Source organism: Cyprinodon tularosa, unplaced genomic scaffold (genome assembly GCF_016077235.1).
Source record: "Cyprinodon tularosa strain WSP-4 unplaced genomic scaffold, ASM1607723v1 ctg107, whole genome shotgun sequence".
NCBI lineage: Eukaryota > Metazoa > Chordata > Actinopteri > Cyprinodontiformes > Cyprinodontidae > Cyprinodon > Cyprinodon tularosa.
The window spans coordinates 1,853,599-1,881,025 of record NW_024037860.1 but is presented as its reverse complement, the minus strand read 5'-3'; the positions used below and the strand labels follow the sequence as shown (position 1 = coordinate 1,881,025).

Sequence of the window (27,427 nt, the reverse complement as noted above, 5' to 3'; positions counted from 1 at the left end):
GCCTCCCTTGAAAACAGAGGGCCCTTATTCCCCAAAATAAGAAAATCTCAAAGCACAATATAGCCTCTATCGACTTTTTGACATTTGGCATGTGTACTCCGAATGCCTTGTGTGGCGTCTTTTCCCTTGTGATTGTTTCCTGTTGGAGTTAGAGCCAGTGTATTTGAAATGCTGCAAAGATTGTTTCCCTAAACTGGAAGCAATATTGTCTATGCCTCTTTTCCTCTTTCCTTCCTCCCAATAACAACAACAAAGACATGATTCTAAGTTTCTTTCGAATCTTCACTTAGTTCTGACACATCTGAGGGCAACTCAAGGCATTCCTCATGGAAACTTTTACACATTCTGGCACATTGCCCGGACCCCAGGACTCCACAAAACCCCTAATGATGATTGAAAGCGCATCCACACCACGATGAAGAAAAACATGCTGAGTCGCTAACATTGGAGAGTGCCGCAAGGCAGGGTTGGAGGGGGTCGGAAGAAGGAGAGGATTTTTGGGCTAAAGGGTGTTCATTAGGGACGAGCATAGAGTGTCTAATGGGGATTTCAAAAGCAGAGCTTCCCCTGGATGCATACGTTCTCTTTCTAAGATAGTACAGCCAGCCATATGAAGAGGCTTGGTAAGGGACAATGTGCTTTCAGGCCATTCAACCTCTGAACCTCTGGCCTTTAGGGAGCAGGTCAATGGCTGGCTAATAGTGTAAGGAAAGAGACACTGTCTTGTGGTTAAGTGCAATGCCTAGAACATAGTCTCCCTCTACATGTAGACATATTGACAGGTACAAGAAAAAACGTGATGGCTTCTTTATTATTTATGACTTCAGACAGGATGTGGATATTTTACGGTTGTTGTTATTGCTGCCTTCTCATATAAGGAATCTTCTTTCCTGGCAGCGCGTCTCATGGAGAGGTATAAGTAAAAGTTTGAGCTTCTTGAAGAAGTTTTATAGCCATGGGAAGAATTAATTGGTAGGTGCACTCATGTGTTAGCCTTTGAGAATCATTGACTGCCAACAGTATGGATCAACAACTGTACTTTTGAGATTGCCAATAGATTTGTTTCAATTTCCCCTCATCGAGATTAAAAACATTATTCCTTCTATGTGATTTGAGCAGCTTTGGCTCTTATTGCCCATTATCCAGTTTACAGACTTCAGTGAGTACTTGAAGTGAGGAGCTAGATATTCAATATGGGGATAAATGCAGATTTTCTGTCAGTATTTTATGCAAAGTAAACAATTAGCTTATTACACTTAAGACAACCTAGTGTGTACTGGATCCTCTAATGATGTTAATTGTTGTCAGGTACCAAGAGAGATCAGGGTCATTACCTTCCTAGAAAAATGATAGTCTTTGTATATTCTAAAAGCCCTCAGTTGGGAAACATTCCCATAAAGTGAGTATCAGTGTGGTTTAAAACAATATTCATTTGCAATATAAAGGATGGAGGATGCAGCTGAAGTACATTAATGGAACCAAGAGATCATGTGATCTCTTCACATTAGAGGAGAAATACCTTTGCTGTTTAGCGGAAGTCCTCTGAATTACCTTAGCACACTCTGTTTCCTTTTATTACAACCCCTTTCTATATGTCCCCCTGGCAAAACTTAAGAGCCTCTGAGATTCTGGTTCTGATCATAGCGTTCTGTAACTTATTATGAAATCTGCTCAGTTATTGACGGAATTACCTCAAATTGGTTGCAGTTCAAGCAAATCATTAGATTTAGTAGTTAGAAATAGCACTAGCATTGCTTTACTCTGTCTTAATTGTGTTAAAACCATTCTTGAAATGATTGGTTTTAAACAGTTAAGCACCATGAATTAGTAAAAATTAGATTTTTTTTTTCATTTTGGCAGGTTGTTTCTTTTTTTATTCATGCGTGTGTCTGCACACCAAAGACCTTGGAGGCTCAGCCAAAAGATCTGGTCTGGTTTCAGTCGCTCCGTCATAATATCCACAGTCACCGTTAAAGAATGTGTCTGCTGAAAAGCTGCCGTGAGATTATCTAAACAAATTGGGTTTCATTTGTGTCTGGGGTCCACACACGGAGACACTTAGATGAGAGACTTTGATTCAGGTTTTAAATGGGTTTTGTAGTGCAGAAGGGCCACAAAATATAAGAAAGAGAATTTCCATCAGGATACTTTACTTCACTGATCTTCAATATTATTCAAAGATGCTTAAATAGTTCAAAAATAGCTCCTATATAAAACTCAACTATGTCATAGAAACCATTTATTTAAAACTCTGCAGCTTCAGGTCATCATACATACTGTTTGTCTTATAGTTTCTACTGACGCAGCCATTTAGAGGCTGGGTTTATGTTGCTCACATTCTGAGGTCTGGGAGACACGCGTTGAAAAGCCACCAAGCCACATGGATCACAGTGGGTCAGAACTAAAACACGGCCTGCGGCTTGGCTGGAAGCTTCCTCCGTATATCTGTGATCATGGATTTACCACGTCATGCCAGACTCTCATTACTGAATCAAATTACAAAAAATGTCAGCGAGGCGGACTATTCTGACAAAATGATCGCTGAACATTCTTCCCTCAAAAGGCTGTGAGGTTATCACTGCCTTGGAGGGGGATCCACTAAAGCTTTTATTTTGAACTTGTTTAAAATTGTATTTAAATTTCATCTATTGTTTTTAAGAACAATATTGTACTAGTTAGTTAATCTTTGCCCAAATATTGTAGCCTTTTTCAAAAGACTTTAACTCCATAGATTGACTTCTGCAACCTGATAGTTAGTAATGGATTAGTGATTAACTGGAGTATAGAAACTATAAACATGCAATTATATAAAAGAGCAACTCACTCAGAGCAGAAATTTTACCACAATTGTAGAAAAAAACGTTTTCATTTTGCACTCAAGATAAAAAAATCTAGTTTAAATTATTTGTAACATTTTAATTTAAATAACCTTTTGAGTCTTTTTCTGGAATTTTATGTGATCTATAATCTCAAAGTAGTGCCTTATTATATATGTTTTCTTTCATTCTTTTCAATTTCTTTTTATAGCTGGTGTTAAAGATAGTCTTAATGTTATCACCTGCAGATATTTTAGCTCAATTTAGTTGTATACCACTTTAATTTAAAGTCAATTTAATTCAGTTTATTTATACATCACATGTCATCTCAAGGCACTTTACAAAGACAATTGAACCAGATCATAAAGTCAAATTTATTCAAAGTTTTCTGTCTAAAGAAAACATGCTGATTGCATCGAATCATTGACTCAAAGGCAATCCCTCATATCAAGCATGCTTGTAGCCAGTGTTGTGCCTGAACGCGTTCATTGAACGAAAGTTCATGAACTCGTTCATATTTTGGGCGAACGTGAACTGAACGTACTGTATTACTGCCTGATGAACGTTGTTGTGAACTCGTTCATTCTGGTGTCTGTGAACGGCACGCTCTCTCAGTTCAACTCCGTTCAATAGGTTGCCAGATTTCTATAGAGCCCTCCAGGCGAAACCCCGGCTAAATCACACCGTAAACAGGCCTTAATATGTAGCCGGAAAAACACCCAATCTGGCAACAGCAGCTACCAGCGTTGTAGCCTACAGCCGCGTGCGTCATCAAAACAAAATGCAGCGTGGAAGCCACAGTAGCATAGAGGCTACCGTGGAGGCGACAAAGCAGCAGTATGATCATTTAAAACAGGTTTATGACCAGGTGGTCGGTGAGGATGATGGCAACAAGTTTGCCCGCCGGCTTTCAGTAAAAAAATCTGCACTTCAGCATAGGCGGATCTACTGGGGTGGCATAGGGTGGCAAATGCCACCCTAAATGACAGCCTTGCCACCCCTGCTGCCACCCCAGTTGGCGGTAGGGGCGGCGAGGCTTATAAATTATGGATCATTTGAGAATTACGACCGCAAATTTCCAATGTCGGACTGCAGTGAATGCAGCACGAGATGACGCGAGAGCGACTGAGACTGATTAGTTTTGAAAACCGAATGAGGCAAAGCGAGGGAGCCAGGGGTCATGGGGAGAGGAGACACAGGATGAAACAGGTAAAAATTGATTAACTATCGAGAAATGAAATCATAATGAAAGCACAATGTTGCTAGCATAGCTGTAATGCTGATTTACAGATGATAAAAATCAGGTTGCAGAACGTTATTTCTCTATCTATGATGTTAGTTAGGCCTGACGTCTCAGCCTCATAAAGACATATTTGCGGTCAACTATGACAGAAAAGAGACGATCAAGTTTGGTTGTACTCAAATCAAAACGCACAAAGGGATTGGATCTAAATAAAGTTGTGAAGCATTTTGCTGAGCAACATGGAAACCGCAGCATTCAGCTGTTATAGTCATGTTAACTTTATGTTCTGCTCTCTGGTGAACCTTTACAGAGCCGTTACATTTTGTTTTGGCACCTGAGAAAATCTGATATTTCCTTTAATAAAACCAAAAGTGTTAAAAGTTAAAAATGTGAAACTGGTGTAAATCCTGCTTAATATGAAGCAGTGTTGTTGTTTCTTTTTTTGTATATATAGTATGAAATTATCCAGAAATGACCCGTATGAACCTACTCACAAGCAAAATGTATTTTTTATGTTGCTTCTTTTCAGATTTGTGGAGATTTTGATGTAACAAACAGAACCCGCCTTTTTGTTGATTTGTTGATACAGCAGTATGGAGGACCAACTCTGCCATATTTAAAAATAAATACAGAAATAAATAAATGCTTAATAAATAAATAAGCATACAATTCATTGCCACCAAAAATACAAACAACAAATAAATGTAAGTAGAAATTAAATTATACAGCTAGTCATAAAGGTATATAATAGTGCTGTCAAAATTATCGCGTTATTATCGCGTTAACGCGAGGCCATTTTAACGGCGATAATTTTTTTAACGTGAGATTAACGCTATGTGGTTTTATGGTACAATTTTCCAAGTACATCCCGCTGCAGCCTGCGGGAAGGCGGGGCTATTTTCCCCCAGTGTATGCATTTCTCATAGGCTTCAAGAGCGGAGCTCCTCAAGGGAAAAAGACGCTCATACACTGGGTGGCGCTAGTGCCTTTTCTTTAAGCCCCACCACCAACAAACAAGTTGAGTGTCTGGTAACTAGTAGCAACCTGAAATACGCTGAGAAAACAGATTACTGAGGTGAAATGGAATCTGCTACGGCACTCTTGCTGTCTGTGTACGCCACAGGTCGGTATCGTGTGTGTGTGTGTGTGTGGGTGGGTGTGTGTGTGTGGGTGGGTGGGTGTGTCTGTGTGTGTGTGTGGGTGGGTGCTTGTGTGTGTGTTCTCATTTTTGTTAAGAGTCTGAAAAGTAACTTTCTAGAGCATAGACTACCTCCATCTAGTGATGTCGGTCTATTGATTTTGATGTATTGATTGAAAATTGTTCATTATTATCTTGGTTAATTAACATCTAATGTTAACTGTACTACATTTTATAGCAGTAGGGTAAAATGCTTGTCTTTGTTCAAAAGACTGTATTAACTGTAAAGACTGTCCTTTACATCAGCCTGTTTTCAGGGCCTTTTTTTTGCCTACATATTTGTTATTTTTTGCTACATGCCTCCCCATCTTCTTGCCATATGTTTCTATGGCATAAATCAGTGTATGTGACCTGTTTTCATTTTAAAAAAAGAACATTGGCACAAACCTAGCCTGTATGTATTTTTTGTATGTCATCGAGAGTATTTAAATGATTTTCAATCAGAAAAAAAATTAGCGATTAAAATGCGATTAATAGCGAGTTAACTCAGGCATTGATGCGATTAATCGCGATTAAAAAAATTTAATCGATTGACAGCACTAGTATATAACTCTTAATTGGCTTCTTTATTTCTCTGCCTTTTTAATATTTACCTTATTTATTTTTTTGTCATTTATTATCTTCAACTTCATTTTTTAATTACTTATATTTTTAAGTATTTATTTATGTGCATGTTATCATATTTTTGTCTGTTTTATTCTTCCTTTGTATTTTTTTACCCTAGTTATTTCTTCGCCGCTATTTCTTTCTGCCTGCCCTTTTAACATTTCTGCCTGCCATTATAATATAATTTCTAATTGTATTTATTTGTTGATTGTATTTTTGGTGGCAATTAATTGTATGCTTATTTATTAATTGAGCATTTATTTATTTCTGTATTTATTTTTAAATATGGCAGAGTTGGTCCTCCATATACAGCTCTATCTACAGCATATTTACATGCATGAAATGTCCCTTTCATGTTGCCTTAACTGCTGTATGTCAAGTTACTGAGGAACAAATGGGGTAAATGTGTGTTCAGAGTAAACAATACATAGATGTCCAGTACCTTGTTCGGGTGCCTTGACCCATTTATTTCTACTGTGTAGTTCTGCTCACTTTAGTGCAGCTCAGTCCATAGATCTCTGATGGGAAACTTTTTCTTTCTATAGTTTCTTCTTGTGCAAATGCTGCAAAGCTGCCTCTCTGACAGTCAATCTCACACATCTATACTCAGCACCTGTGTCTTACCTTAATACCTTTCCTGTGATAAGGCCCCTCTAGAAGTAGTGTTATCATTCTTCTATCTCCTATTAATTGAGATCTCATTGTACGATGTATTATTAATATGAACTGTTTCACATGAAACACTAGTACTGTACATACTATTCTCACCAAACTGTGATAACTGTGATTAAATTCAGTGTAAACAAATGCCATGTGTTGCCACCCCTAAAAAAATTCCTGCCCCCCTCTTGCCACCCCATAAATATTTTTCTAGATCCGCCCCTGCACTTCAGTAACCTTAAATTCCTACCTCAGCCTGGTCCCTCAGTTTGTGTTAGTAAAATCTTCTTGAGCGGAGGTCTTCAACAGGGGATCCGCGACCCCTAGGGGGTCTACGGAGGTACTGCATGAGGGTCTGCATGGTTAGTTGATATTTTTATATTCCCCCCCTTCAATTTTTTCCCCCACTAATTGAAATGTCTTTAAATACTCATTAACATGAAATCAACACACTGTAGTAAACAGATAAATGGAGACAAAAGATGTCTTTCAGTCATCAATGCACACATTCAGCGACACACAGGAGCTCTTTCAAGCTGGGCACAGTTTCCTTCACAACAACCAGGAATCAGAATCAGAAAAACTTTAATAATCCCAGGGAGAAATTAATTTCTTTACATTACTCCATCTGTAAGAGAGTGACCATAGGACACAATTTCATACAATATATATAGTTAGGGGGTCCCCGCTCCATCTCGCCATCAGTTTGGGGGTCCTTGGTCTGGAAAACATAGAAGACCCCTGTTCTTGAGGGTTTTACTATCCATGTAACTTGTTTGTTAAACCTGCCTGGTATAATTTTCCAGGATTCCTTTTTAGTATGTATTGAAATGGAATTTCAACTGGAAAAAATTATTAAAATAAAAAAAAAACATTTGCACCTTAAAGACTACTTTCCTATTTTTCTTTTAATAATTACTCATAAAAAAGACCATTCAAGCAGCACATTTTTCCTGATGTTTTTGAGAATATACTTTAGGGGTGAAAGCTGCAGCTGCTACTAGTGTGAAATGAATGGACAGCAACAAAGCGTTAAAGCAACAATGGGGAAATCTGTCCCCTCAATGCTAATGTAAACCCTGGTTGGATAAGGATTCAAAACTGGATATGAAGATGAAATCTGACGCACAGTTTCAGAGTTACAACTGATAAAATAATTGCTGTCTGTGGTTCTACAGTAGGCTATGGTGTAATTGAGCAATATATGAAAAAAATAAATAAAACTATGAACTAGTTCGTTTTTTGGAATTGTGAACTATGAACTGAACTAGTTCATTTTAAAATGTGTGAACTGAACTTTGAACTAGTTCACGTAGAAAGAGAACTTTCCCAACACTGCTTGTAGCGACAGTGGAGAGGAAAAACTCCCTTTTAACAGGAATAAATCTCCAGCAGAACCAGGCTCAGTGGCAGACATAGAAAGCAGAGATACAAAAGGCAACTGTCAACTCTACAGGTGGCCCCGTACAGGAAACACATAGCCAGGCAGACAAGCTCCGAGCCAACTCCCATGTCAGAGGATAAAAGAGAGCACATCCAGTTAGTCAGTCAGAGAACCAGGACTACACTGAAAAACAGGCCAAGCTCCAACATCCACAAACAAAGCAATGATGGCAGCAGCAACACCGACCATGTGATAAACTCAATGCAAAGACTACCAACAGGATATTGTTGTCTATTTAACTTCTGTAGCCACACTGCATCCACAGTTCCAGAAGGGCAACTATTTGTAGTGTGCACTTAAAATCAAGATACTTTTTGAGTGGCAAGATGAAAGTACCAGCGGAAAGAACACCATACAGTAGAAAGTTTAATGTTCAGTTTGTCCAAACCATGAAGGAGAAAAAGCAAACATGGGAAGGAAGACGCTCTGGTCAAACGAAACCAAAACAATCAATCAATCCTGATGGGACTGACAACAGTTGATAATTGTCCACTGCTGGTTTCAGGTTTCTATTTACGAAAAAGTCAAAACAATGTATCATTATTTTCCGTACCTTTTCCCACTTTTTTGTAATAGTCTATAACATACAGTAGAATCCATCTAAATATATTGACGTTGTGGTTAAAGTCTATTTAAAAGGAGAAGTAACACTTTTCCAAGGACTGTATGGAAAAGCTTGCAATAAAGCCCTAAATCAGGACTCTTTATTTCGATGAGATGTGTTCTTTATAATGATATCACAGGTCAAAATTAGGCTTTTCTTCATGAAGTGTCCACATGACAGTTGGATGGGGTTCAGAGAGGCTATTCTGTTGCCACACTGAAGTTCTTGTTTCTAGCTGTTGTACTTGCAGCACATAAATACCTGCGGCATCAGTAAACAGGAGTGGGTCTCCATTCCAGACCACTTAATAACAGCTCCCCATCTGAAATTCGTTAGCTCAGTGAAACAGTATCCTGCAGCGACGGATGTCAACATAGAGGTCTGGTCCAGCTTGGTGGGATGGGGAAAGCCGTTGGGTTTTGGAGTTGTTGGCAGAGCTAACAGTCTCAGAGCACAATACACCCCAGAAAGTAAAGGTCGACGGGATGTATTTGAGATGGAAAGTATAAGTGAGTAAAAAAGTGAAGCGAAAGTAGAATCAGTCATAAGACTTAAGGCCAAGTGTAAATATCACCTGTTTTAGCCTCAATGATCCCCAACAGATTTTCCCCAGATGTTATTTTCATAGGCATCTAAAAAAAAAAAAAAACTACACTAGATCTTAATGACATCTATTCATAGAAAACATCTATTTTTACCAACATTGTTGATGCTGAAGAGATGAAACCTAAAGGCCTTCATATTTTTTACATTGAGGTCAAAATATTCTCATTCCTTTTTTCACATCCAGGAATATTCAGTAAGGATTAAGAGAAACAGGCCAACCATAGAAAGAAAAGGAGACAAAGACCGAGACAGACTGAGGGAAAAAGAGAGGAAAATCTGAGGTGGAAGAAAGTAGCATACAATCTTAGTGATTTTCCCTGGCAGCTTCTAGCGCTGAAAATGCTTCTTTCTCTCTCTCTCTCTCTCGCACACACACACACCAACCCACAGACCCTGCGTGCCTCTTCCTTAACTAAAGCTGTTAAAACTAAATCAGTAAAAGTCAAAGAAAGAATAACATTGCCAAAGTTAAAGATCACGTTTTCTTCCTCCCCCTCCATTGGCCGCTTGCAGCGGGGAGACTTATCAAGCAGTGGGTGAACAGGTTTACGTTTGGAGAGGGAATATGCATAACCACTAAACTGTGAAGGTCCTACTGTTGACATATGGCCCATAGCAGGTATAAACTTCAACCAGTCCCTCAACTCTCTGATATGTACTCAGATTAGCTGGAAGCAACATGCTATCAAACAGGGAAAAACTGTATTTTACAGGGTGCACTAAAATTAATGGAAGCATTACACAGAAACTACAGCTAAAGTATAAACACTGAGTAATAGGTCACAAACTCAAACATCCAATTAAAAATATGTCCCTATTTTATGTAAAACAGTAGTATAATTTATTAAATCTTTTAATGGTTTTGTTTAACTATTCCATGAGTTAAAAATGAAATTTGATAGTTAATTATAAGGATTTTAAACAACTTTACATGTCAGTTTTGAAAGAAATAAATCTCAGAAAAAAAAAAAAAACTTTTACATTTATATTTAACCTTAAGGCTACAGGAAAGTCGGAAAATGTTTAGTTTTATTAATTGTTGCACTTAATTAATTGTTCTCTATACCAGTCAACAGGAATAAATGTTCTAAGTGTTGCACATTAACCACTAATCTAAGATATATAAACCAGATGATGTATTAGTTATTGAAAAAAAATTATGACATGCAAACAACCAGTTCAAACTAACCATGGATGTTTTAAAAATCCAACAGCCATATTGGATTTTGGGGTAGGGATTAAGGGTTGGTGTCTTTCTTTCTTAAATCCTACCATCAGGTTGGCCTTCCTGTCTGCTTTTTCAGCTTTAAAATTATAAACTTATTCATCAAACATGCAATAAGAAAAAAATAAAAATTAAGAAAATCTGCTTTAATTTCTTTTTTTTGCCTAAACAAAACAACCCTCTAAAATATTTATGGCAGAGCACTTTGAATCTGCACACAAATCATCTATTTTTCCTCTTTCCTATGAGGATGCAGTTTCTTGTTTTGTTCATTTTTTTTCATTTGTTGTTTTTTATTTTTTATTTACTGTGACAGAAATATAACAAGCTAAACAATGAATTGCCTTGGTTTTCTTGTTTCTGTTAATAGTCTTTTTCTAATATTTTATAGGTATCTGGCTATTAATAAAAACAGCTTTTGGGATATGTAAGTAACCCATTTGTCTGGTATTGATTGTTTATAATTGATCAGAAGACAACAGTAAATAATTTATCAACACTTCCTGGATAGATTCCCAGTAGACGGTGATGCTATTGCTTTAAAGCCTTATTATATTAGAACGTACTCTGGTGTTGCACACTTTAAATCTACTGGATGTAGAGCTATATGAAATCTATATCAAAACATCATGTAAATATGTCTAATGCATTTTAACTGGATCATGGTGGAGTAGCAAAGCTCTCTGTGAGAGTACATACATGGCAGGTTTACCTCCTGAGCTACAGTATCCGTTAAATCTCTGGGATTTGTACCAGCATGAACAAAGGCAGGTGAAAATGTGATCCTATGATTTACAGTTGGCAGAAAGCATGTCTTTCTCACTCGCTGTCTCTGAAAAAGAAGCTCCTTCTTCACCTCTGACTCACACTGTCTGGAACTATAGAGAGTCCAGATGCAGGTAGCTCTGGCTCTCTGTGGAAATCAAAGGAAGTCTGAACACATTGGAGAGAAGATCAGTGGCCTCTCTCCACCTCCTTGCCTCTTGTGTGCAACAAAGTCTGATGATGTGCCCTGAGGAGACCTTCTCCTCTGTGTTTTTGAGTCCCTGCAGACTCAGACGATTTAAAGCTGTAGGCCATCTCTCTGGGTCAGCAGAAAAAACTGTTAATCTGATGGTTCAGAGTCAGGGTGGTGTGGGATTCCAAGAGCACTTCAGAGAAAACTGAAGGAACATGATTTTAGTCTGTAAAGCCTTATTTAGTCTTTAGTTTAATTTCTGGCCTTACCAGATTGTGGCTAACTAAGATCTGTGGCAGGTGGAAATTTGACTTTGAACATATCTTAAAAGCAAACACTGTAAAATAACTACAGGGACTGAGGCTCATAGTCCAGGTACGGATAATACCTGTTTTTAAGTTCCATGTCAAATAATCAGTGGGATATGCTGATTAAGATACTCTTCACTGGTGATATTTTCTCCACATTTTATGCAGTTAACAGTTACAGTGTAAAAACAATCTATAAATAGGTAAACATTTCTTAAATTGACTGTATTTGCCCCTAATTTGACTAGGTAAATAAGATGATTTGCCAATGGAATGAGTATTTTTACTCTTACATAAAGATAATTAGATAATATGTAATTGAAATAAGACAATGTAATTTTTTTTCTTATTTTAAATGTAAATTATCTTGTTCCACTAGCAAAGTGTCTCACTTACCTCTTTAATTAAAATGTTCTTATATTAAGAAAAAAAAAAAAAAAAAAAAAAAAAAAAAAAATATATATATATATATATATATATATATATATATATATATATATATATATATATATATATATATATATATATATATATATATATATATATATATATATATACATATATATATATTAGTTTATTTGAGCTGAATTGGTTATGTTTGATTTTTTTTTTGGTACAATATAGGCATCCCAAGTCCTAATAAACAGTTAATAAGTGCAATCTGAAAATTTTTATATTTGTGGGATTCAGAGTTTTATAACATAAATATTCATAAAATGAAGACCATTATGTGAGACTCTGAGCACTGTCTTCATCAGACTGTCCAACAACAACAGTGTCTTCTGCTGGAGGCTTCTCCATAGCTGCTGTTAGACAGACAACTGTAAGAGATCTTTGCGTCATTGCAACATTTGCTTTTTCTTTAGGATTAAGAAAATATTTTTGAATTAAATTTAAGACATTTTTAATTAACATTTTAACAAGTGATACACTATGGTGATACAGTAGCTGTAAATATGGCTTCGCTTGATCCATCGATAAGTTCTACTGTTTTCATATTCACAGGCGTATTAGTAAAGCTGGCAGCTTCAGTTAATCGAAACTTAGCCAAGTAACAAGGGTGTTTTTTAAAGAATAGAAACTGTTGAATATTTGGCAATGAAACATTGTACAATACTCATATAAACATGGAGCCAGATAAAACATGGAGTCAGTCTGGCTAGCTGTAAGCAATCTGCCGCAAAATCATTGTTATCACATTTTTTCTATCACTGCCATGGCATAATTTAATGATTATAACTTCAGAGCTCCACTGCAAAATCTGAAGCAACCCCTTCAAGCAACCCGTGTTCTCTGTTAAGCAGAATAGAACAGTGTCTTTTCAGTAGCATCATTACTGTGTCTTTTCCCAACATTTAAAAATAATAAGCCTTGGTATCCTGCAGATGACATTGAGGGGAGTTTTCTGCTTTTTATAGATAGCGAAACAGTAGATAGCATAGGGGTTACCAAAAGGCCATAGCATTCAAGCATCATCTACAGCAAAACACTGAATAAGAGAAATGAGCCTTTCCAAGCATTCTATGTATGATTGATAGTGAACAATAAAGTATCAGCTGACGTAACCGATTTTCGGACAGAGAGACAATTGCTTCACTTTGTAAAAATAAAGGAATATAATTTAAAACAGGTAACAGTTGATTTACAGCTCCGCGCTACTAGTGCAGTAGTAAATTGTGTTCTGTACAGGTGCACAGCCAAAATTCACCCAAATGACCGGAGCCTACTGCAATATGATTGCTTCAGTATGCTCCCGTGTTTTTACTTTGTCTCTGTGTCTACAGCAGCCTCCACTGAAACAGTTCAGGCTCCTTCGCAGCAGCTTTATCAGATGACTGAGTTATTTTACCATAAAGCCACCAGTAATGAGGCGTGAGAAGAGTTTAAATGTCTCCTTTCATATCTCAATCACTAAGATGTGTGCGTTTTACTCGGTTTGATGCTTTTTAATGGTTTTGTGTTTGCTTTACGCTTCACTGGTTGTGTGAAACTGAGCTTTTGTTTTCATCAAGTCCTCATCCATGCACACAGAAGCTCTTTCACTTCTAACTTCTGAGCGTGCTTTTGATAAACACTTTGATTGTCGAGCTCTGTTGTGGTATTCTGGCTCTGTAGCTGCATGAGTAACAGCTTAAGCCAATCAGGCTGAACTGTGTAAACTGAAAATCTGAAGCACAAATTTTAATGCAACATTTGCGCGCCAAGCTTTCAAACATCTGCACTACATTTAGGAATTTTTCCTGCCAATCTGCTTTATGTTGCGGGTACTATGCTGTACATATCTGTGAAATTCTCTTTTTGCAAAGCATTGGGATTTAAAATCCTCCAAATATTTGTATATCTTTCATGTCATTTGGATTCATTAAAGTACTTCTAGTTATCTGGTCTCCATCGACCACAGAATGAATTCAGAGGATTCGTTGTTAAGGGCACTGGAGATCACCTCCATGTAAACACCTCCTCCTTCTTCCTCCCTGGAGACCAACCTTAAGCGCACACACCCTCAGCCTCCTGGGCCCCGGAGGAAATGAGAGGAGGAGGTGGTGGAGAGGGAAGTGTGGCAGGCCCACAAAGAGAAAGAGAGACTGTGGTTTGATAGGGAAAGGCAGAACATACCACCTTAGATCAAAGGGAAAGGTTGTGTGCCAAAGTAAGCTCATCAATGGTGGGGCTTTCAGTAAAAGTTGTCGTCTTTATAGTTCTAATTTGGGATACCACTGTTTTACTGCTTTCAAGTCTTTCTAGAAAATCTGGCTATATTTAAGTAGAACAGGTGAGGCACATTCTGTACCGTTATGGTTTGGCAACAGATTTAAATTGTTAACAAAGGCATGAACTATAACTTTCAAAAGGTAAAACTAGGCTTAGAATTTTACATAGCTGTTCATTTTTGCTTGTAGTCCATGAGATTATTCATCTTCAAGAGTCTTACATACTGTACATGGTTCTGATCACACGATGGTTAAGTCTTTTGAAAAATGACTTTAGAGTTATGATCCCTGATTAACTTAAATGGATTTGAACAAAATACTGCTTGGAGAAATATTTAGTTGAAGTCATGTAACCCAATTTGTTTACAGCAGAATATGGCGAGATCCTAGAGGATGATTGTAAGCCATTCTTAGCTGAAGTAGGTACAAACAATCACTAGAGGGTACCAGCTGCCAGCATTAGCCTTGAAAAAGTTCAGTCTAGGCAACTGGACGTGAAGTTGCCTAGACTGAACTTTTTCAAGCTTGACCATGACCCGGATGACTGAGAATCCTCACAGATATGCCAGCATTAGGTAAATAAATACCAAAACTACAAGGGTGCAGAAATTTGAAGCAATAAGATTACCGGCACCCCTTGGTCTTTTCTATGCTTATTTTCTCTGTTTTTTGAAGAGGTTTTCCCTTTTTTCCTGAAGACCATACTCCAAAGAATATGAGCAAGACCAAGCATCTCCTATGTTGACCAAACAACTCACAGATGTCTCCCTATTCAGAAACTACTTCAAACTCAGACTTTGGTGGAAAGGGTTTGAAACTAACCAGACAGTTTGAGCTCCCAAGTGCCATTTCCTTAGCCATTGATTTAGAATACAAACATAAATTGGTCTGGTTGAACTGGACTTATAAGCTTGCACTGCAAGCTAAATTGTCGCGAGATCTGAGATTTCAGTCTCACAACAAATCCATCTTGAAAGACTTCCGCTGATACATCTGTCTCATAACAACCAGCAGGTCGGACCAATGACGTGCCAGCAGTGTTTTTTGGGGCTTGGAATGACGACAGTCAGAAAGGCCTTGCTGGGGCAATACAAACATGTCTACGCTGGTGGACTGACCTGTCAATACCGCAATTGACTCGGTTTCAGTTAGAATAGCGACAATTTCCCGTTTAAAAAATGAGCAAAGTGAAGCACTTTGTGCATTTGTAGATGGGGAAACATGTCTCTGCTTTTGTTCTGACATAATTTTGAACACCATGGTGTTAAAAAAGTAAATCAGGACAATATTAGGACTGCATGTGATTCATCATCATTAGCGATAGTCTCTAGTATTGTTTTTGGAACACATAACAGACCTTTTATTGAATGTACAATTAAATTGTTATCATCCAAGAACAGCTTGAAGCATTTTCTATAACAATGATAGGAATAGTGAGTAAACCTCTTCCTTGCGTCATACAATAACTTTTTCCAACAATCAGACAGCAAGGACTGTTTAGCATCAGCAATAAAAATATGTTTGCTGCACCCTGGCAAGCATACAGTTTGGGTTGGGATGACAGCTAAACTGCATATTGTTTATTATCTATATTCTCTCCCTATTAACATTCTGCCTTTTCTTTTTTCCGTTTCATCTCTGTTTCTCTGTTCATTGCTTTTGAAATAATCCCAAAAAAGGTGTCCAATAAAGTTTTTTGCATACATATAAATATCAAGCAGAGCATTGTAGCGGTGTAGTAATGCTTAACCTATGGAAGTATATTTTGGCCTTTTCTTTGGCACTAAGAAAACTGGATATTAATATACTTTGTAAAAAGTAGCACACATTTTTGTCTGACATCAAGTCAGATAAAACAATTCCTATATCATGAAGGATAAAACTTTTTTTTTTCCATCTCTTCTTTTTTAAATCACCTTGTTTGCTCTAATATTTTCATTGGTATGAATTTAGGCTTTGGTATAACTCCAAAAGAGTAATTTTGTTGGGTTTAAGCCAGATTGTTGAATCGTTCTTTGTCTTTTTTAAAGAGTTAGTTGGGTCCAAACGTGTCTATAAAATCTTTTTTCAGCATTATTTAATATTATTTGTAATTTTTATTTCAGCATTATTTAATCCTCTTTGTAAATAATAATAAATATATCAGTTAACCATCCATGCAATATGTTTGGAAGTAGAACCCAATTAACCCAATTAATTTAATTGAATTTAAAATAAAAAATTAAAATGTTTTAATCAAAATTTCATGCTTTTTGTTTTTTCTTTTTTATGTACCATACGTACATATTTCCAGTCACTTAAGTTCTAGTTTTATCAAATCACAGGACATGTCTCCATGAATTAATCTCTTTGCTGGTAAGATTGTTTGCAATCTATACCCTGCCTTTCTTTTCTTTCTTTTGAAGTCTTTTGCTCTCTGAAGGGTCTTTCCTGCCATGAGGACGCAGGGTCAGTTTCTCTGAAGACAATCAAACTGTCCAACTAGTTTCAACCCAAATCTACATAAGTTCTTCACCGAACACGTTCATCTCTTGAACACAGGACTTGTCTCCTTCCTGTACAATGAGATAGCTGCTTTTTATTTTTTCATGAAACTCTATGGGTCTGGAAAGTGAACCCAAGATGAACCAGATGTTTGGAGATGCACAGTTCTCTACTTGATAACTTGCCTTGGGGTTTTTTCTTTTTTCTTTGCCATGATCTCACACAACAAATCAGTGAAGTGATTCTTGGAATCCGTTCACAGGTTACTTCTAAGTATAAATAGGTACAATACCATTAACGTTATTTTTTTTGTCTTTTTCAGAATATCAATTTTGTCAAAAGAAAAAGAAAACAGCCTTACTTATCCTCTTTATGTTTATTTATTCATTTACATATTCAATATCATACATTAGGTAAAAATAAAAATGTATGCAATAATGTCTAAATTGCATAATATTTGCAATGTTTATAGACCTTGGTGAGATATTTCTATCAGTGCCTCTCCTTCAGCTGCTGGGGAGTTTTTGATTTGACTCAGAATGAAAGTGAGATATAGAAAGTGATGTTGCTTATCTGCTGTTATCTACATCATTTTCCTTTATCAATAACTTTTTATTCACTATTTTCAAGGTATCATTATTCATAGCAGCAATGGTAAATGTTGATTGGCAGCCCCACAGGGCTGTTGTAGGTCCTTGTAATACTTCTCTTTTCAAGATAGACCTATTCTTAAAACAAACTCCAGCTCTGCTGCAATTTTTTTTTTTTTTTTCTTAATCCGCTCTGTCAGTTCTGGAGACTGGATGTTTCCTCTTGGGAAAGCCTGAGGCTTCACACTTTCAGCCTCGTGCAGATGAAATATACTGTCTGCACATATCATCACATCATTAGGCCCAAAGGGAGCCATGCTTTGGATTAGAAGCTGTCAACCTGTGAGGCTCAGATGAATTTATGAAGCACTTTATCAGGGTGAAGAATGAGTGGAACGCTTTGTCTCCTTCCATTTGCATTTATCTGTGAGAATCATGATTGCATCGCCCTCTGTTCCACGTATTCTTTTTCACCCACTGAATTTGGATCCCCCGGTTCGTCTGGTTCCGTACGAGTGTTTTCTGACCTCTGACCCCTCCCTATTTTTGACACCGCTGGTTATGAGTAGAAGATAAGTGACGCAGTCTGAGCCACTTGAGCTGCGTGTGGGAGGTAGCAAATTGTCCATTAAGTGTTTGAGCAGAGGCCGAGGGAAGATTTGATATAGTGGGGAAACAAAAGTAATATGTAGCAGGAAATTCAATTGTCTCTCTCCGGCAAGTTGCAGCTTTGGTTTGGCTTCCCAACCAAATCAATTTCACATGAAAGCACAAGTTTCAGATTAAGTTTAACAGTGAGTCCACCTAACAGTTAGGCTGTTTTACTCTCTACACACTTTGGTGTTTATACTTGTATGGTGTTTACATGAAAGAAGGTCTGTGACTCAGATCAGCTTCCTCATGTTGTAGAGTCTCTGACTGCCACAATAGAAGGAAGCTTCTCTTATTTCTCACGGAGTTGATGGGGTACATGTAAGCATAGAAAATATTTCCCCTTGCTTCAGTGTGAAGGTCCTTGACCTCAAAACAGCTGCGAATCATACATGTTGGAAAAGTAAGGGAAGAACCAGGAAGGTGCATTTCTCTTTTTAAGGGTCAGGAGGCCTCTAATGGGAATAGGGGTTACATGCAGGAAGCTGCCGTTACAACCTGAAGTTCAGAGGTCATGTTTTGAATCGTCAGCTGGGGAAGCCTGTGAGGAGGCGAATTCGCTGTCGTTTCACGGCGGTCAGAACTGATTTTACTGCAGGGGATTGTGTTACAACAGCCTGATCCTCCAAGTAGCTCTCAGTCCTAAAGGCTTGGCATCTTAGACCACAGGGCATCCTCTGTTCTCTGAGGAAGCCCGGCTGTTATCGAACCCCGATGAGCAGCGCCTGCCACTAACAATGCTAACTAAATCTCCTGTGGAGGTCAGGTTCATGCTGAAAGTTAGTAAACGGAGTCATAAAGCCTTCACTTGCATTACTTTCAAAAGTAGAAGAGAAACTTAACACAACAAGCTCTTTTTAGATAGAACAAAACCTCTAGTTTACAATTTATGTATTTATATTTCACCTTCAAATGCCATTTCAAAATTAAAAGTGTTTTAATCTTAGATCAAAACAAAGACATTTAATTTACAAAGAGGTATCTCCTTCATAGTGGAAAAGCACTGCGTTTTAAAATAAATACGTATATGCTAAATACAATCTCACCAAGTTTAAGTGCAAATTAAAACTTTTCTCTCATGGAAACAAAATTGTTGGTTTTCATACAGCCAAAATAAATATGGAAAAATTATCCTTATCAATAGTTTTGAAATAACAATAATAATAACAGCAATAATAATATAGAAAAAAGAGGTCCAAGGTCCTAAGATGCTTTTAATAATTCAATCTACTTTTGCCAAATATTATTGCCTACATGTTTACCTTTATTTTTTAAACCTAATATTTGCACTTCTTTATTTCTCTATTGTATTTATGTTTTAAAATTCAATTCAGTTTATTTCTATAGCGGCAATTCACAACACATGTCATCTCAAGGCACTTTACAGGTCACCAGATCATACAGTTAATATGATTCAAAGTTTTCTCTCTAAGGTAAACCAGTTGATTGAATCGACTCATTGACTCGAAAGCAATCCCTTTTCACACTTTAAAACATTACAACAACAAACTTGAATGCACAGAGATTGTATGTGATTGATAAAAAAAAATTATTATTGTGAAATGGAGGGGAAATTTCAGTTTATATATAAAATAAAAATGATTATCTGTGGCATATATTTTCATTGAAGACACTGATAATCTGAAATCCAGGAGAAACTAACTGATGCAAAACGATAGAAACAATTATAGCTACAGTGTGTAATAATTACAGGGATATACAGTCAGAAACGTAATATATTATACATAACTATGTTATTTATCATCATCTACGAGCTCAGCCTCTTAACCTTAATATTTGCGTTGCCTTAGAATTCGTTATTTATAATTACATAGGAGCGGGTCTCGCAGCCATGGAGGCAGACATCTTTGCTCTACGGCAGCGCAGAGCCAACAAACTAGTGATTGCGAGATCGCCCATTACGCTCGAAAGTAACTACGGCAAGTTGAGAGAGGTGAACTGAGACGGTACTGAAATCTATACCCTACACAGACTAATGAAATACTATCTGTAAAATTATCTATGTAAACAAACCTCATCACTTGAGAAGGTAGGTGATGCGGACGTCGTGGAAGACATTTTGTCCCATAACGCTCGCTGTACTGTTGGGGGGGAGAAGCGGTGGGGGGGAGATGTTCATGTTGCTGCGGTCTGCAGTCTGGACGTTAGATGTGGCTGAAAATTACACACTGTAGCTTTAAAGTGAAGTCAGGGGAACTCTGAAGAGAACAAAACCTGTTTGCAGCATGAAAAGATGTAATGATAGAGGTTTATTTTCCAGTAGTATTGCAAAACAAAAGTTAAACCTGATTAATTAAATGTGTGTCTGATTTCATCCTCTCTGCCTCACTGAGCATTGTCACTAAATCCAAACACAGAAATAATGTAGTAACAACAAACCTTTTAGAATTGCCAATAAATTTGCAGAGCAATGACAATCAAATGAGTTGCTCTCTACGTCCTTGTTATAGAGATCGTCTGAACTTCAGTAGGTTTTGATTTTCAAATAATCAAACAGAAGTGTGAATGTTTGCTTCTATAGTAATAATCTACAAGAATGAGTGTTATCTCCCCTGCAGTATTTAAATACAAATTGGTCAAAGTCATTCATATGGTGCTTTTTTATAGCTCATAACCTGTTGCACTGTAGGTAATTAGTTGGCGCTTCATGTTTTGCAGCATGTACTCTGGTTTTCTTTACAGCAGGTTGAAGCAAACCACCTTCTGTCACAATTGATGCAGACAAGTAATTCCAGTGAAGTCAACATTTACTCAGCCTGCTGTCACGCCCTTTGGAGACAGGGGTTTAGCTACCTGCCAAGAAACACGAGTAAGGCCGCACAAAAGAGCCAGATTGTCCATTGAACTGTTAAGCCTCAGTGGCATCACAGTAAAGTATAGTATTAATTGTCATGTCAGTCTCATACCTGCCCCCCTTAAAAATAAACCTCCCTGCTGCCCAGCCTTATGCATTAGTCCTGACAGGTCTAGGCGGTGGTTTACTGATTGCTTTGGGGGGGGTGCAGCCAATAAAAGGATGTCACTCTGTTTAACCAGTGCTTTGCAGGGCACGTGTTTCTTTTCTTTTCTTTTTTTTCAGCTGGGGGAATATTTGGAGCTTAGTTTTCCGCTGTTTTTGTTTGTTCATGACAGCGTATCCTCCCAGTTACAGGTTTCCATTATTAACTTGGGCAAAAAGAAAAAAAAACAAGTTTCCAGAGCTGTGAAAAGAAAACACAAAACAGAACACCAGGAATGCCTTCTTTACAATGAAATCATAAAATTGTGACATATTATAAGAGAAGATAGTCTCACTGCCTGCCTGTACTCCTCTGGCAAAATATTTTTTCACTTTTCACTTTCTTTTCCATCTAAAAGCAGATTTGTTGCCATCAGGTTGCACTAAAGGTGGGGAAAAACAGAAATAGTAAGGCAGGGACAGATCATCAAGATCACACATAATCGTGTTAGTTCCCTTTTCAGTTATGAGATTTTATGAGGTAGGTATTGTGAGCATCACTCATTCAGGTTCTTCACGATTTCTCAATTTCCCAGAAGTTGATGCAAGTAAATAGTATACGCACGATGCATCATTAGGCGGCTATAAATAGCCGGGAGGTGTCTTGCGGTGCCACAGTTGGCCACATCCTGTTTCTAAAATTCTCACACTTGTGACACAGTGCAAGGATGACAACCCAGGGGCCAGTGTGGTACCTTCATCAACTCTTGAGTGATTTTTTTTTTTTTTAAAGCGGAACATAACGCTGCATGCCTGTGGAAAATATTAGTTAAAAAGCTTGAAAATAACACCACAGTTAATACGTGGGTGGAGGAAACGTCACATTCTTATTTTTACTGTGACTGAAAAGAAGAAAGGAAGCAATGGAGTTTGCTGTGAGAAAAAGAAAGGGAACATTTGTGGCTTTTTTTTTTTGCTGCTGAATTCTTGGGTTTTCCCAGCCGTTATGCAGAATTACCTGGAGCTGTTTTCTCACCTCTGCAAACAGTGTTGTGCAGCAGCATTAAAGCTGGATCATTTCATTGTTGCATGTGCTTGTTACTTCCTTTATGTCCCGTAATGGGGGAGCTAAAAATAACCTCAGCATGTAAATGCCTGTTTAGCCTCGGAGTGGAACAGGGTTGAAAACAGCTAGCGGTGTTGGCACAGGTTGGATTTTTCCGAAGGGAGTTCCTCCTGTTGAGGGAGGTGAGTCCCGACCAACCTGAGTGTGCGTGTTTTTGTGTCATTGTGTGTAGATAGGTGGGTGTTTGCATTCAAAGCAAAAGGCATGGCAAAGCTTGTGACCTACCTCTTTTAGATGTTCCTTTATGTTTCCATGCGTATAATAGGTATTATTTGTAGTTACATCCCCTAATTATAGATCGTTTAAAATTTTATGTATAATTCATTCTCATGCAACAAGTAGAAGGACATGTTTGTGTGTTAAGCCTGAATTAACACAGACACAGACTGTGTTTTTTTCGTCTGGAAATGTGCTGATGCCTCACCGTTTTCTAAACTCTATCTTTTGATAGCACACTGCAGGCCTCCTTTGAACCTCAGAGTGGGTGGACTTCCTGCCGCTGGTTTCACCCAGCTTGTTTTTCTCTCCGTGTCTACTCCAGTCCCCGTTATCACTCCGATGCCCCCGAAGCACCCTGTTTGCAGGTCTCGGGGTCTCGCCATCTTTCTCGAGTCACTTCCCTCTGTTTTTCCAGAGAATACAGCAGATAAAGGAGGGTACTAATCCCTGCCTGTCCAACCGTGGGAAAAGCGCGGGCACAGGAACTGAATGCAGGAAAGACAAGACGATGGGCTTAAAACACAGATGTGTGTGAGAGGCGATATGTGTTCGTAATGACATCGATATGTTTGGACTGCAGTCGCTGATATCCATTTGTCTGCTTTGCCATGACTATGCCAACTATTAAGTTTGGTTTCAATGCATACAATTATGTGATCACACCCAGTTCAAACTTTCAGCATTCTGTAGGAGGAAAATCTGGTCTTTTTATGTTTATTTGCTTATATTTAATTTTTTTTTTTAAGGTGGGGAGTCTTGTGATTAAATCCTATACAAACAAACTCAGATAGTTGGATTAACTTGTTTTCTTATTTTTCAACAGTAAAAGAGATTGTGGGTTTATATAAATCCTTATAGAGTTAAGCCCCTTTTTTTTGCGTTTTTAAACTCAGTATTTACATTTGAAGGAGTATTCTTCCAGTTAAGAATGTTTTTAATTTCCATCTTAACATCTCTAGAATTGTTGTATCATGATTAAGGATGTCGACTATAACAAATAAGCTACCATCATGTGTTTCCATGCGTTAGTGAAAGTTAGTAAAACGGCAGCATTAACAGCCTAAGCTAAAGTCAGTGAAACTCAACAGATGTTTTTTTTTGTTGAAGATTTTAACAGCACTGTTGGCTTGTTTTTTTTTTTGTTTTTTTTTACAGTAGGCTGACAGGAAAGGTAAAAGACATGTGGCAAAGGGCCACAGGTCAGATTCAAACAAAGGTCGGTCGCTGGGATCGTTTTCCACCTTGATCCCCGTTCTTTTTCGCCCTCATGTCCCTCCGTTGTCGGACAGACATACTTCCTCACCGCCTCGGCCGTATCTAGACCCACAGCGTTGTGGCGTGGAATATAACATAGCGCAGACCACAATTCAAAATTGAGCATATATCAAAAAATGTCTGCGTCAAGTTCACTGCAATACTTTGCTGCGGGGAGTATAAAGGCCTACATACATGGGTCATGTGAGCTAACCACTGCCCCACTAAAGCAGGGCTTGACAGTTTTTTTTTTTTTTTATAATCTGTCTTCTATTTCTATATAGAATTGGTTGTTTAATCAAATTACACACTCCGTTGTCTTCTAAACTGTTTCTTTGAAAATACAGTTTCCTAAGTTTATTATCTGCTGTCCCACCGGGCTTTATGCTCACCTCAGTAACTCTCTGTGTGAAAAATGTTATATGGTAAAATATGTGCATTATTATATTGATTTTCTCTAATGTTAGCATTGCATAATTTAACAGCTACAAAAAGACAACTTGTTCTTTTCAAAAAGCCACTGCACAGATCTAGATACTTATATATGTTTATATCTGAAAGAAGACTAAAAGTTGCCAAACAACGCAAATATTTTGTTAGGTTGTTTTTTCTTTTTTCTTTTTTTTCTTTTTTTTTGTAGATTGTAATCTTAACTCAACCCACATTAACCCACATAAAAAGTTTGTTCAACCATTAAGCTAAGATTAAGAAATTTTAGATTTAGTTTAAGTTTGGCAAATTTATTTTTGGCAAAGTTGTACTATCTTGATCTGATTATTTAGTGTTGATAAACCACTCCTACACAAATGCTAGAAGTTTGAAATCATCGAAGTACAATTCAACCAGTCCCTTCATCATTTCCATGAATGAATGGTTTATTTTTTTATCATTTTGGTTTAAAGACTCATTTCCTGAAAAGGCAAAAATCATGAGGATCAGAAAGTATGACAAATCTAAATTAATTTGCAACAAAAACATCCTCCTCAAAATGTTATCTGATATAATAAATGTCAACTAGTTTATAAAATAAAGTAATTGCACTACATACTGTATAAATGAGAAAGAAATGGAGAAGAAATAAATACACAATGGTGTGCTTTATATACTAAACTGAATAAGTTGATCAATATGAAAAAGTAACTCCTATCACAACCGGAAAAACATAGGTTCTTGAAAACTGTCAGATTTTTAACAATATGCTGTTTCTCTTTTGTCTTGACAGTGAACGAGATCATCAGGAACGACCTCTCCAGCATTTCTGTGCACACTCATGCTTAGACGTCCAGATGTCTTCTGCTGCAGCACACCGACACACCCAATCACACACACACACATTCCAGCTGCAACTTCAGCCAAAGGACAACACACAAAAAAACTAGAGTTCCAGATCATTATGAAGAGGATCTACTGCCTAGGCGTCACAAGCGACAGTTTCTTTTTTTCTTTTTTCTTACTCAGAAAATGGCTGCAGATTCAAACTGACAATCGCCATCAGGCTCTGTTTAAATAAACAAGGTGAATGTTGTATTCCATTAAAAAAGGGAAGTGATATCAGTGGCAAAGTATGTGACTACTCTTGCCTTAATTATCAAATAAATGTTCTATTGGTGGACCTAGCAGTTCAGAAAGACTGAAACACTCCTCTAAAGATGACAATCTTCATTTTAAGTCTGCGTCAATGCATTGACAGGATGGCTGGGTGGTGTCAGGCATCATGACTTTGATTCATTCAGCAACAACCAAACTGGTGCCTTACAGCAGTCATACTGCAGCAGCAGTCATGTGCAGATGGTTCATCGAAGCCCAAAGCAGAAGTTTTTATATGACTTTTTTTGTATCATTTCAACAATTTGTTTACATACTGTAGGAACAGAGTTAATGGTTCTTAAATATGTTGGCTATGTATGGATACATGTTAATCACTTTTTATTTGCTTTCCTATAATTATTCTTAATAATATTTTTTTCATGTATGCTGAATGTTATGTATTATAATTATTTTGTATAAACATATCTGATAAAAATTGTATGCCTTATGCTTCTATCATGGCTTTTTCCCCATTCATTTCCCGTTTTTCATTCTGCTTTTCACCTTAGTGCCTTTTTGTTTTCAGACCTCACCCTTTCTCTGTCTTCCAGCTTTTATCCCCAGATCATGTCATATTGTTGCAGAGACAATCAGAGATTATAAAGTGCAAATCCTGTGATAAAAGTTCCTAATTAGCAGGAGCTTATAGACGTAGGTGTGGGAGCTGAACAACAATGAGTTTAACTGAACAACGGTATGCTTACCTGCTTAATCTACAACGCTTTCTGCTACTTCTTGCACTGCAGGCTTGCCTGTAAATAGGCAACGTTTTTTTTTTTTTTTCCACAACAGGCTCAGTTCTGTCGACATCTGGGTGATTTTACAAAATCTTTGGCAGGACTGTTACTTATTTAGAAGGTGGCAATAATTGATTTTTGTGAACCAAAGGATTTTATCTTTGGTGAAGTTATTGTCCAAGTTTTTTTTCCTATGTAGGTTTTCTCCTACATCAAATAAAATGCACTTTACAGCAGACTATCCTCCAGACCAAATATTGTAGAGTGATCCCCTCTGGTGTGTCACATATCATTTCTTGCCTATAACCGCTTTCATGTTATCTGTCTAATGGCGCATGCACACCATACTGTTGTCATTTAGCTGAGAGTAGCTTTTGGAGTAGCCTACCTATACATTTTTGGACATATTCTGTATTAGCATGACTATCCTGTATGGAAAAGGTTTCTATTTTGTGCCTTACTATCTTCCATGGCTTAAAAAAAATGGTTGCAACTGTAAAACGTTTCTCTGTCGGCGCAAGGTGGAACATTTCTCTTTAATATGACATATTTATGAAAAAATGGAATTTGTTTAAAGTGATTTTAATTAATGTGTTCTCTAAAAATTGATGAATAAATCACACAATGGTGACCATGCAAATGTTATGCCCTGGTGTCTCTTTTACATTTCTGCAAGAACAGAAGCACATTAGTGAGTGGCATTGCAAGATTTTCTATAATAACTCTGACAAACAACAAAAAAAAACATTTGAGGTTGAATATCCTAAAATGATAAATAATTGTAAGCATTGCAAGAAATGTAGGTGAAATTTTACCTTTCCCCAAGTTTTACCTGTTGCAAAGTATGATTCAAAAAATAGTAAAACATTTCAAAGATGCTTATTTAAAGACGGCTGGGTAGGAAAAATAAACAAAAAAACATTTTATCTAATACAAGAGGGTTGGCGTAATGGTTGGACCAAGCATACTGCTATTTTTTTGTTTGATTATATAAAATGAAGAAACATAAAAGGTTTTTTTTTTTTTATTAGGCTACCAAAAACATCTATAATTTGGATTACTAAAGTTTTTTAATGGAGTTTAAGATCATATTTTGATTGTTTTAAATAATTCATCCTATTCAGCATAGTGAAAATAATTCAGAATAGATAAGCTCCAAAAACACTTATCTAAAGAAACTGATATCGATGAAAATGATTGTAAGAATAAAAATAGGGCAGTGAGCACAAAAGAGGTCACTACAGCATAGCCCATGAGAAAATACACAGAATGATAGAAAATGTTTTGAAAATGGAGGAGTATTGTAGTACTTTGGGAACAAATTATGACAGGCGAAGTTATGTGTGATAGTAAATTATAGCCTTAATGGATTAGTAATATTCCTAATTTCCACTCTAACACATCATTTATATGTGAAATTAAAAAAAAGTTTCTCATAAGT

The 27,427-nt window shown here is 37.2% G+C and overlaps 1 protein-coding gene across 2 annotated transcripts in view; it reads left to right on the top strand.

Moving 5' to 3' along the window:
* Positions 1 to 26,178, top strand: part of LOC119786031 (nuclear factor of activated T-cells, cytoplasmic 1-like) — a 77,797-nt gene extending 51,619 nt beyond the window's left edge. For both annotated transcript variants that reach the window (XM_038289078.1, XM_038289086.1), the window contains exon 10: positions 24,885 to 26,178. In XM_038289078.1, coding sequence (XP_038145006.1) covers positions 24,885 to 24,940 — 56 coding nt within the window. In that variant the 3' untranslated portion in view covers positions 24,941 to 26,178. The remainder of the gene's footprint in view (positions 1 to 24,884) is intronic.
* Positions 26,179 to 27,427: the final 1,249 nt, after the last annotated feature.